Here is a 12,603-nt window from a genome sequence, read left to right on the forward strand (position 1 = left end):
TATTAATAATTTTTTTATATAAAAACCAAAAAAAGAAATATTAAATGTCTAAAGTTTATATAAAAAATATAATTATATTATTAATTCAAAAGAAAAAAATGTAAAAACTACTACACATACAAATGACCACCTACACAGTAAAAAAACAAATCTTTCTCTAAAAATATTTTGGTTAAACTCTCTTTAAAACCCACACAAATAAATATACAACAAGAGATTTTACTTCCCAGTCACAAGTAGAAGTAAAGAGAAACCAAAGTAATTAAATCATAAAATCCATTTTTTCATGTATAAAACCAGAAGAAAAATAACCCCTCCTAAAACAACAACAACAAACAAATAAACAATTACTATATGAAATTATGATAACAAGAAAAATGAAAACAAACATGTGTATGTGTAATTATTATGATTATTATTGTATTTGTATTTTATGTATTAGTTTTCGTTCTACACTCTCTTTTGCTCTTTCATAAAAATAAACAATAAAAAAATCAACAAAATGTGAACAAAAATTATCAAATCAGAAGTTTTATTTTCAAGGGAAAAAAAACCAAAATAAATATAGCCTACTTTTAGGCTTTTTACTATAATTTTTGAAATTTTAGAAAAAAAGGATATTTACTCAACTAGTAAACTAAGAAAAATAGAAACTTATAAGTTGGTTTATAAATAGCTGAACTTAAACTACGAGTTGTGCTAAAGTTAGTTTTTAAATTGTTGAATAAAAAAGTTAGAAAACTTAACAAAATTGCAGTCAAATATGGGTTTTAAATACTTAAATCAATTTTAAGTTAAATAAACTTAATTTTTCTAACAAAACTTATGTTTTCTATTAAATATTTTGTAAAAATTAAAAAAAGGATATATGACTGGCTTTTAAACTACTACAGCTAGAATGTTTAAACTTGGTGTGTTGTTATAAGGTATAAAACTACGACTTGTGCGAAAGTCAGTTTTGAAATTGTTGTATAAAAAATAAGAAAAAATTGCAAATTTCCTGTCAAATATGGGTTTAGAATGCTTAAATCAATTTAAAGTTAATGAAACTTAATTTAACTAGTAAAATTAATGTTTTTGATAGAAATTTAAAAAAAGGATATTAGGCTGGCTTCTAAATTTTTACAGCTAGAACGTTTAAACTTGGTGTGTTGATAGGAGGTATAAAACTACGAGTTGTGCTTAAGTCAGTTTTGAAATTGTCGCATAAAAAATAAGAAAACTTAACAAAATTCCTATTAAAAATGGGTAATGAATGCTAAAACTGATTTTATGTTAAATAAACTTATTTTTTTCCGGCGAAACTGACGATTTCTATTGAAATTTTTGTTAAAATCAAAAAAAGGATATTAGGCTGGCTTCTAAACTATTATACATAGAATGTTCCAATTTGATGTGTTGATGGAAGCTATAAAACTACGACTTGTACTAAAGTTAGTTTTAAAATTGTTGTATTAAAAATAAGAAAACTTGACAAAATTTCGGTGAAAATGGATTTTTAATACTAAAACAGATTTTATGTTAAATAAACTTAATTTTTCCAGCGAAACTGACAATTTCTATTGAAATTTTTGTAAAAATCAAAAAAGGATATTAGACTGGCTTCTAAACTATTGTAGTTAGAATGTTTAAACTTGGTGTGTTGATAGAAGGTGTAAATCTACGAGTTGTGCTAAGCTTAGTTTTGATTTTGTTGAATAAAAATTAAGAAAAATTTTGAAATTGTTTAATAAAACATAACAAAAACTATTAAAAATCATATCGAAAAATCTAAAACCAATTAAAAGTTAAAGAAACTTAATTTAGCTAGCAAGATTAATGTTTTCTATTGTAATTTATATTAAAATCCAAAAAGGATATATGGCTGGCTTGATAGAAAGTGCAAAACTACTTGCTTGTTAGTGTAGTTATTTAGTTAGTTAGTTAATTAGTTAGATAGTTTGTTACTTACTTAGGATTGCTTGACATGGTTTGCAACATTAAAAGAACCTGGAGTGCATTTCATAAAAAGGACATATGACGCAATTCTCTGCTATTAACACTACAATGCTAAAACTTGTTGTACGTATAGTTTTTACAAAACTGCAAGTTGTAGTCAACTTTCCTTTTAAATTCTTTAATAAAAATTGGAAAAATTTCCAACATTTGTTTTCAATAAATTTTCAAAATATGGCAATTACATTTCCAACAAAACACAAGTCAATTTCTGTTACAAATCACACATTTTTAGGCAAATTTTAATTTCTTCTATAAAAAGGATATATGGCTGGCTTTCAAACCACTAAAGCTAAACACATGAAACTTGGTAGGTGTATAACTCAACTAAAACTGTTAGTTGTGGTGAGTTTAGTTTTGTAGCATTTCGCTTAAAATAATACAAAATTCTGTAAAATTTATTTTAAAAAAATGACAAAATTTCTAAAAATAATTTCCCTTCAAAATAAATTAATTTTCTTTAAGAAATTATAAACTTTTAATTACATTTTCTTCTAAAACAAATAAAGGATATATGGCTAGCTTCTAAATTATTAATGTTACAAAGTTAAAACTTAGTAGGTTTATAGCTGAACTAAGACTGCGTGTTGTGTTTAACTTGGTTTTGTAATTATACAGGCACCTTAAACTTTAACAACAGTTTTTGCTTTATGACGTTATTAATGTTATTATTCAAAGGTTGTTGTCTTGGATAAGTACTTCGTTTTAACAATGATTGTCAAACTTTTGCACAGAGAGGAAATAAAACCCATTAATCTTTACAACTTGTTGTTCCTTGGTTTCCGATAAACCCTTTATTTGCTTACATTTAACATCTAATAGGATTTTTTTTAGTCACACACTTAAAGTATTAATATAATTTGATAACAAATAAGTTTTTTTTTCTTTTAGTATCACAAAACATAAAAAACAGTAGAAAATAATAAAAAATAAATGCGTTTCCTGTAACACTTTAAAGGAAAATTATATTTTCCCTAAACAGGAAATTAAAAAAGAAAAGGAATAAATACTCTTAAAGGTAAATTTTTTTTGGGGGAAGATACTATTTCACTTATGCATAACAAATTGATTTGATTCCATAGACATTTATACTTATTAAACTAAATTATTTCAAATGTTTATTCGAGAAGGACTTTTCTCCTTAAACCCCTAACTCACGACTAGGTGTAGTGGTGGCCATTTGTCCGGTATGACTAGAGGGCGGTGGTGGTGATACAATACTGGGAGCCAAACGATTGCAAAGACTGCGTACCGCAAAGGTAACATCATGATTGGCAAAACAAAAGAGAAAGGACACCACAAAACCCTGTAAACTAACCAATATAACCGACAGCAATTGATAGAAACGTTCTAGAGGACTGCCGCTGTCAGGACGGTAGGGTAAGAGAAAATGCTGCAAACCAAAAAGTGGCACCTGTTTAAAAAGGAAAATAATTTAAAAAAAATATTTTAATTATGTTTATTCTTGTTTTATGCTTAAAACACACGTACCAAAATAATTGTTGCTCTAACCGCTTTGCGTATGGCTAACGGTGCTGGCTGGGCCGATTGGGGATGTAGTTTGCGTACAATAACACGCAAGACATTGATGAGAAAAACTAAATATATATAAATAATTAAAAAGAAAGCATTAAAATAATAAAATAATAAAACAATAGCTGTTAAATTTACTCACAGAAACTGGCCACCAAGGAAATGCATACCGGCACCGAAAATATCCACAGCAAAAGACTGTCATCCATCCAGCAACTTTGACATGGCAAAACAAAAAAGAAATCATATGAGATTGTCTTCATTTTAATTCTTTTCCCCCTTTTACTTACTGTATATTATCTTCGACATGTAAAAATCTAGCCACCGCATAAGCTGTTATAAAGATAAAGGGTGAAAGCCAGGAAAAGATCTTAAACCAACGCATGACTATTGTGTCTTTGACGAAAACCTGAAAAGGAAGACAAAAGTCTAATCTGTAGTCTAGCCTATAGTCTAGCATATAGCTTTGTCTATATTCTAGTCTATAGTCTAGTATATAGCCTAGTCTATAGTCTAGTATATAGCCTAGTCTATAGACTAGTCTCTAGTCCAGTCTATAGTCTAGTCTATAGTCTATTCTTAAGTTTATAGTCTAGTCTATAGTCTAGTCTATAGTCTAGTCTAGTCTATAGTCTAGTCTATAGTCTAGTCTATAGTCTAGTCTATAGTCTAGTCTATAGTCTAGTCTATAGTCTAGTCTATAGTCTAGTCTATAGTCTAGTCTATAGTCTAGTCTATAGTCTAGTCTATAGTCTAGTCTATAGTGTAGTCTTTAGTCTAGTCTATAGTCTACAGTCTAGTCTATAGTTTAGTCTATTGTCTAATCTATAGTCTAATCTATAGTCTAGTCTATATTCCAGTCTATAGTCTAGTCTATAGTCTAGTCTATAGTCTAGTCTATAGTCTAGTCTATAGTCTAGTCTATAGTCTAGTCTATAGTCTAGTCTATAATCTAGTCTATAGTCTAGTCCATAGTCTAGTCTATAGTCTAGTCTATAGTCTAGTCTATAGTCTAGTCTATAGTCTAGTCTATAGTCTAGTCTATAGTCTAGTCTATAGTCTAGTCTATAGTCTAGTCTATAGTCTAGTCTATTGTCTAGTCTATAGTCTAGTCTATTGTCTAGTCTATAGTCTAGTCAATAGTCTAGTCTATAGTCTAGTCTATAGTCTAGTCTATAGTCTAGTCTATAGTCTAGTCTATAGTCTAGTCTATAGTCTAGTCTATAGTCTAGTCTATAGTCTAGTCTATAGTCTAGTCTATAGTCTAGTCTATAGTCTAGTCTATAGTCTAGTCTATAGTCTAGTCTATAGTCTAGTCTATAGTCTAGTCTATAGTCTAGTCTATAGTCTAGTCTATAGTCTAGTCTATAGTCTAGTCTATAGTCTAGTCTATAGTCTAGTCTATAGTCTAGTCTATAGTCTAGTCTATAGTCTGGTCTATAGTCTAGTCTATAGTCTAGTCTATAGTCTAGTCTATAGCCTAGTCTATAGTCTAGTCTATAGTCTAGTCTATAGTGTAGTCTTTAGTCTAGTCTATAGTCTAGTCTACAGTCTAGTCTATAGTCTAGTCTATAGTCTAGTCTATAGTCTAGTCTATAGTCTAGTCTATAGTCTAGTCTATAGTCTAGTCTATAGTCTAGTCTATAGTCTAGTCTATAGTCTAGTCTAGTCTAGTCTCTAGACTACAAACTCGACAACAAGATACGTTTGATTATTATATTTTTCCCTTTTCATTTAATTCCAATGTCCCTTTAAAATTTCTCTCATACAACTTACCACTACTAATACCAAATGCAAGTGTAATCCCTCACAGAACATCCAAAAGTAGTTGACCAACATGAAATAATGTATTACAAGATGTAAACCAATGCACCAGTACTATGAAAAGTCAACGAAATATAAACACAGAAAAAACGTATTAAAAACATTAACAACAATAAAAATGAACCAAATATCACTAAGAGAATGAGTGTGCTAGCTACCTACCGGATTATTGCGTATCATGTCAGGTTGCTCCACGACCAGTTTATACCACAAAATCCATGTGACGCAAGTAAAAGCCAACGAGGCAAAGAGGTGGACATGTATGCGTATTCTGGTGCAACGTAAGGACCTTTTTTGTAAGTATATTAAAAGTGTCTTTATATTAAACAAAATCCTTTTAGATTACTTTTATACAAACACTCACACACACACATTCATACACACAAGAAGGGGATAACACTTACTTAAAACCAAGAAAATAATGAGGGAAAATATTAAAGCAAGACAAGAGACAGCATAGCCCTTGACATAGAGCTCATTGACAAAGGTGCGAAACTGTTGGGACAAATGGATTATATTAAGGATTTAGTTGGAATTCTTAATTGGAATGTTAAGATGGAATTACCTCCAAATCTTCATAGTCTATGCAGTTGGTGTAATTGGACCACTCCTGACCGCTTTCAGGATGCTGATACCAGGAGCCATTTTCCAAGCAGCTGAAAGAGATAGATTAATTGATTTTTAGTTATAGTTTTGTTCTAGTTCTGTTCTAGTTCTGTTCTAGTTCTGTTCTAGTTCTGTTCTAGTTCTGTTCTAGTTCTGTTCTAGTTCTGTTCTAGTTCTGTTCTAGTTCTGTTCTAGTTCTGTTCTAGTTCTGTTCTAGTTCTGTTCTAGTTCTGTTCTAGTTCTGTTCTAGTTCTGTTCTAGTTCTGTTCTAGTTCTGTTCTAGTTCTGTTCTAGTTCTGTTCTAGTTCTGTTCTAGTTCTGTTCTAGTTCTGTTCTAGTTCTGTTCTAGTTCTGTTCTAGTTCTGTTCTAGTTCTGTTCTAGTTCTGTTCTAGTTCTGTTCTAGTTCTGTTCTAGTTCTGTTCTAGTTCTGTTCTAGTTCTGTTCTAGTTCTGTTCTAGTTCTGTTCTAGTTCTGTTCTAGTTCTGTTCTAGTTCTGTTCTAGTTCTGTTCTAGTTCTGTTCTAGTTCTGTTCTAGTTCTGTTCTAGTTCTGTTCTAGTTCTGTTCTAGTTCTGTTCTAGTTCTGTTCTAGTTCTGTTCTAGTTCTGTTCTAGTTCTGTTCTAGTTCTGTTCTAGTTCTGTTCTAGTTCTGTTCTAGTTCTGTTCTAGTTCTGTTCTAGTTCTGTTCTAGTTCTGTTTTAGTTCTGTTCTGTTCTAGTTCTGTTCTAGTTCTGTTCTAGTTCTGTTCTAGTTCTGTTCTAGTTCTGTTCTAGTTCTGTTCTAGTTCTGTTCTAGTTCTGTTCTAGTTCTGTTCTAGTTCTGTTCTAGTTCTGTTCTAGTTTTGTTCTAGTTCTGTTCTAGTTCTGTTCTAGTTCAGTTCTAGTGCTGTTCTAGTTCTATTCCAGTTCTATTCTAGTTCTGTTCTAGTTCTGCTCTATCTCAGTTCCAGCGCAGTTCCAGTTCAGTTTATATTCAGTTCATTTTTACATATTTCCTTAAAAATTCAGTTTCATCTTTTGTTGTTTATTTTTTGTTCAAATTAATCCCAAGAAAATACTTTTTATTCTTTGATCTCCTTTTATGCTTTCAATTTCAATCAATTTTTAATTTGTAAATCCTTTTATGTTTTACAGATTTTTTATATCCAATAATTTCTACTGTTGTTTTTATACAAAACTTAACTTGTTTTTATGGCCAATTAAAACATTTAACTACAATTAAAGTACCTTTTAGTAAAAAGAAACTTTTCTTTAACAAAAATAAATTTTTGTTGTATATAAAGAAGCAAACTTGTTGGAGTAGAAAACTAGTAGTATATAAGGGAGCGTATTCCTATCACTAAAACAATTTTCTATACAAAATACAGGAAACGTCCTTAATTTGTTTAAAATTTTCCTTCTTTAATATCCTTCCCTTCGGGGATTTTCACTTCATTTTTTTGTACATAAACTTTTTTATTGTTTAAAGCTGTTAAATTTTCAACACTTTAAGTTAAACACTAGAGCACACACACACTAATTCATGTTAATATCCTTGCTACATATAAAAAAGTATATTTTGTTGTTGTTTCTGCTGTGTTGGCAACAAAACAATAAAAAAGACGTCTAACTTTTAATTGAGATACAACCACAAACTGCAGACCAATGTTGCTTTTCTTGTGCGTTTTTACGGCCCAACAAATCTACAACATGAATAAAACACCCACAATGGCAGCAATGAAAACAATAAAAATTTCTAAAAGAACTACAACAAAAAATTTGCCAAAAATATTATTTACCTTAAAAATATGAAAAAAAAACAAAAGCAACCTATTAAGAGCCTAAATCCTTAATATTGTTTATGAACACATAAGCATAATAATAAACAATAGAAGTAAAACTTTTACATAAATTAGAAATAATTTGAAATTAACCCAATACATGGAAAAGTAATTTATTCAAGTGTAAAAAGTCAAGCCTATAGTCTAGTCTATAGCCTAATTTATAACCTAGTCTTTAGTTAAGTCTAGTCTACAGTTTTGCCTATAGTCTAGTCTGGTCTATTGTCTAGTCTGTAGTCTAGTGTATAGTCTAGTCTATAGCCTAGCCTATAGTCTAGTCTAGTCTACAGTCTAGTCAATAGTCTAGTCTATAGTCTAGTCTATAGTCTAGTCTATAGTCTAGTCTATAGTGTAGTCTATAGTCTAGTCTATAGTCTAGTCTACAGTTTAGTCTAAAGTCTAATCTATATCCTAGTCTATAGTATAGCCTACAGTTTAATCTATATATATAGTCTATAGTCTAGTCTATAGTCTAGTCTATAGTCTAATCTATAGTCTAATCTATAGTCTAGTCTATAGTATAGTCTATAGTCTTATCTATAGTCCTGTCTGGTCTATAGTGTAGTCTGTTGTCTTGTCTATAGTCCAGTCTGGTCTATAGTCTACTCTACACTCTAGTCTATAGTCTAGTTTATAGTCTAGTCTACAGTCTAATCAATAACCTAGTCTATAATCTAGTCTACCGTTTAGTCTAAAGTGTAATAAGTTTAAAATTGTATAGTCTAGTCTATAGCCTTATCAATAGGCTAGTCTATAGCCTAATCTATAGTCTAGTCTATAGCCTAGTCTATAGTCTAGTCTATAGTCTAATCTATAACCTAGTCTAAAGTCTAGTCTAGTCTACAGTTTTGCCTATAGTTCAGTCTGGCCTATAGTCTAGTCTGTAGTCGAGTATATAGTCTATAGTACAGTCTAGTCTATAGTCCAGTCTGGTCTATAGTCTAGTATATAGTCTATAGTATAGTCTAGTCTATAGTCCAGTCTGGTCTATAGTCTAGTATATAGTCTATAGTATAGTCTAGTCTATAGTCTAGTCTATAGTCTAGTCTATAGACTATTCTATAGTCTAGTCTATAGTCTAGTCTATAGTCTAGTCTATAGTCTAGTATATAGTCTATAGTCTAGTCTATAGCCTAGTCTATAGTGTAGTCTATAGTCTAGTCTATAGTCTAGTCTATAGTCTAGTCTATAGTCTAGTCTATAGTCTAGTCTATAGTCTAGTCTATAGTCTAGTCTATAGTCTAGTCTATAGTCTAGTCTATAGTCTAGTCTATAGTCTAGATAGTCTAGTCTATAGTCTAGTCTATAGTCTAGTCTATAGTCTAGTCTATAGTCTAGTCTATAGTCTAGTCTATAGTCTAGTCTATAGTCTAGTCTATAGTCTAGTCTATAGTCTAGTCTATAGTCTAGTCTATAGTCTAGTCTATAGTCTAGTCTATAGTCTAGTCTATAGTCTAGTCTATAGTCTAGTCTATAGTCTAGTCTATAGTCTAGTCTATAGTCTAGTCTATAGTCTAGTCTATAGTCTAGTCTATAGTCTAGTCTATAGTCTAGTCTATAGTCTAGTCTATAGTCTAGTCTATAGTCTAGTCTATAGTCTAGTCTATAGTCTAGTCTATAGTCTAGTCTATAGTCTAGTCTATACTATAGTCTATCTGTAGTCTAGTCTATAGTCTAGTCTAGTCTTAGTCTAGTCTAGTCTATAGTCTAGTCTATAGTCTAGTCTATAGTCTAGTCTATAGTCTATTATATTACTAAAGTGTCCTAGTCTAGTGCTCCTTTTAAGTCTAAGCCTCTCAGTATTGAGGCAGTTTAGTCTAAAGTCTAATCTATATCCTAGTCTATAGTATAGTCTATAGTCTTATCTATAGTCCTGTCTGGTCTATAGTGTAGTCTGTTGTCTTGTCTATAGTCCAGTCTGGTCCATAGTCTACTCTACACTCTAGTCTATAGTCTAGTTATAGTCTAGTCTATAGTCTAATCTATAGTCCTAGTCTATAGTCTAGTCTACCGTTTAGTCTATAAGTCTAATAAGTTAAAATTGTATAGTCTAGTCTATAGTCTTATCTATAGGCTAGTCTATAGTCTAGTCTATAGTCTAGTCTATAGTCTAGTCTATAGTCTAGTCTATAGTCTAGTCTATAGTCTAGTCTATAGTCTAGTCTAGTCTACAGTTTAGCCTATAGTTCTCTGGCCTATAGTCTAGTCTATAGTCTAGTCTATAGTCTATAGTATAGTCTAGTCTATAGTCCAGTCTGGTCTATAGTCTAGTATATAGTCTATAGTATAGTCTAGTCTATAGTCCAGTCTGGTCTATAGTCTAGTATATAGTCTATAGTATAGTCTAGTCTATAGTCTAGTCTATAGTCTAGTCTATAGACTAGTCTATAGTCTAGTCTATAGTCTAGTCTATAGTCTAGTCTATAGTCTAGTATATAGTCTATAGTCTAGTCTATAGTCTAGTCTATAGTCTAGTCTATAGTCTAGTCTATAGTCTAGTCTATAGTCTAGTCTATAGTCTAGTCTATAGTCTAGTCTATAGTCTAGTCTATAGTCTAGTCTATAGTCTAGTCTATAGTCTAGTCTATAGTCTAGTCTATAGTCTAGTTTATAGTCTATAGTCTAGTCTATAGTCTAGTCTATAGTCTAGTCTATAGTCTAGTCTATGGTCTAGTCTATAGTCTAGTCTATAGTCTAGTCTATAGTCTAGTCTATAGTCTAGTATATAGTCTAGTCTATAGTCTAGTCTATAGTCTAGTCTATAGTTTAGTCTATAGTCTAGTCTATAGTCTAGTCTATAGTCTAGTCTATAGTCTAGTCTATAGTCTAGTCTATAGTCTAGTCTATAGTCTAGTCTATAGCCTAGTCTATAGTCTAGTCTATAGTCTAGTCTATAGTCTAGTCTATAGTCTAGTCTGTAGTCTAGTCTACACTATAGTCTGATCTGTAGTCTAGTCTTTAGTCCAGCCTTTAGTCTAGTGTATTATCTATTCTGTAGTCTAATCTATAGTGCAGTCTATAATCTATTATATATTACAAAAGTGTCCTAATCTATTGCTCCTTTTAAGGTTAAGCCTCTCAGTATTGATTTCTTATTTACATTATCCCATATATCTTACATCCCTCCCTCTTTTAATTTAAATTTAAAACTTACGTTTTATGAGCCAAAAATTTACTATTGAAACCCTCTACAAAATCTGGACAATATTGACTTAACACCGTGCCAGCTGGTGTACGTGGCCAACATAGATAACCATCAAAACGCACAGGACAATACAATGATGATGCCGATGAAGAGGATGATTTTATTATCAAATTACTAAAGCTACCCGAAGTACCGAACGAACTGCCCACACTACTGCTCAGGGTGGTATAGGTATAGTTGACATCAGTTGTATCAAAGTTATTGAGATCATCATCGTTATTATTGTCCTCCTCAGGTGCCAATGTAATGGTATTGATGGTGGCATACAATTCATTACGTTTCTCTTCATTTTCATTGACATTTTGCATATCAATTGAGCCCTCATAGAGTACAGCTTCCTCGAGATAACGTGGTATGGCTGTGGGATAATCTGAAAATATAAACAATTTTGTATTTGATTAATACAATTAGTTACAATGAGACAGACGAACGCAGGATACGTATGAATGAGTTTAGTAGAACATTTTACCTGCTGTGCTGCCAATGGGTATAATGCTGCTGGTTTCCGTTTCATTTTCATTTACTGTCTCATTTTTATAGCGTATCATACATTCCATAAAGAGATGAGAAAGAAATTCTCTTAAATGTTTATCTTTTTCCCCCGGATGGGGTTGCCCAAAAAATAAGGACATTTTGTTAGGTCCCTTTGTTTTAGTGTTTGCTTTTGTTGCTTAAAACATAACGTTTTCTGTGGAAATACTAGGGAAAGAAATAAATTATTGTGGTTCATTATTTATTTAGAGCAATTTCAAAAGGAATATCTTGAGTTAGAAGAAATGCTTTTAATAATATCAGTGATTACATCTTTAAAATAAACAATTGAACAAGTGTCCTTTAAGACTGTTATAAAAGCTATTAGATTTTAAATTAGTTTAATGACAATAAAGCTCGTAAAACAGATTAACTTTACGATAGTGCCTGAAAGTAGACTTTACAATTTGTTTGATTATATTCCCTAGCGTATTGCTACGAAACTTAAAAACAGTTCTTTTAACAACTGCCCTAAAGTAGCCTTTATATAATGTTAAGATTTTTTTATATCTTTAAAAAATACTTTTCCTAAAATTCTTGCAATAGAAAGTGTCTTTAAAGTGTTTTCTTTAACATTTTTCGTAATAATTCAGTTTTTTTATCCAGCTATACAATAATTGCTTGCCCATGTTTCTCAGGACAAACATTGTTCCTTTGAATTTGTCAAAGCAACTATAGTGCAGAAGGTGTTTCCTTTCAAAGACTCATACATTTGTAATTGACTGTAGGAACTTAAAAAAAGTACCTTAGATTACGTTAATATGACCATTTTATCGATATAAGAGAAACTGAACTAGAACCTGAACTGAAATAGAATAGAACTAAAGCAGAACTAGAACAGAACTAGGACAGAATTAGAACAGAACTAGAACAGAACTAGAACAGAACTAGAACTGAACTAGAACAGAACTAGAACAGAACTAGAACAGAACTAGAACAGAATTAGAACAGAACTAGAACAGAACTAGAACTGAACTAGAACTGAACTAGAACAGAACTAGAACAGAACTAGAACAGACTTAGAACAGAACTAGAACAGAACTAGAACAGAACTAGAACAGAACTAGAACAGAACTAGAACAGAACTAGAA

At 31.1% G+C, this 12,603-nt stretch overlaps 1 protein-coding gene across 1 annotated transcript; it reads right to left on the reverse strand.

Moving 5' to 3' along the window:
- Positions 1–2,760: 2,760 nt before the first annotated feature.
- LOC111679319 (calcitonin gene-related peptide type 1 receptor) lies at positions 2,761–11,674 on the reverse strand. Its single transcript, XM_046946316.1, has 10 exons — positions 11,451–11,674; positions 10,931–11,351; positions 5,918–6,008; positions 5,753–5,847; positions 5,515–5,641; positions 5,305–5,406; positions 3,819–3,937; positions 3,671–3,744; positions 3,487–3,593; positions 2,761–3,409 (listed from the first exon to the last, which is right to left on the reverse strand). Exons 1-10 carry the CDS (start codon positions 11,611–11,613, stop codon positions 3,137–3,139), a joined length of 1,572 nt encoding a protein of 523 aa, XP_046802272.1. The 5' UTR covers positions 11,614–11,674; the 3' UTR covers positions 2,761–3,136.
- Between the last annotated feature and the right edge of the window lie 929 nt (positions 11,675–12,603).

This window comes from Lucilia cuprina, chromosome 3 (genome assembly GCF_022045245.1).
Source record: "Lucilia cuprina isolate Lc7/37 chromosome 3, ASM2204524v1, whole genome shotgun sequence".
Lineage (NCBI taxonomy): Eukaryota > Metazoa > Arthropoda > Insecta > Diptera > Calliphoridae > Lucilia > Lucilia cuprina.

Excerpts from the sequence above, each read along its gene's own strand:
- LOC111679319 (XM_046946316.1), bottom strand. The coding sequence starts at position 11,613 with ATGTCCTTATTTTTTGGGCAACCCCATCCGGGGGAAAAAGATAAACAT. Across the intron at positions 3,938-5,304 it reads TGCATTTGGTATTAGTAGTG|GTTTTCGTCAAAGACACAAT; the intron begins GTAAGTTGTATG and ends CTTCCTTTTCAG. Across the intron at positions 3,410-3,486 it reads TTAGAGCAACAATTATTTTG|GTGCCACTTTTTGGTTTGCA; the intron begins GTACGTGTGTTT and ends CTTTTTAAACAG.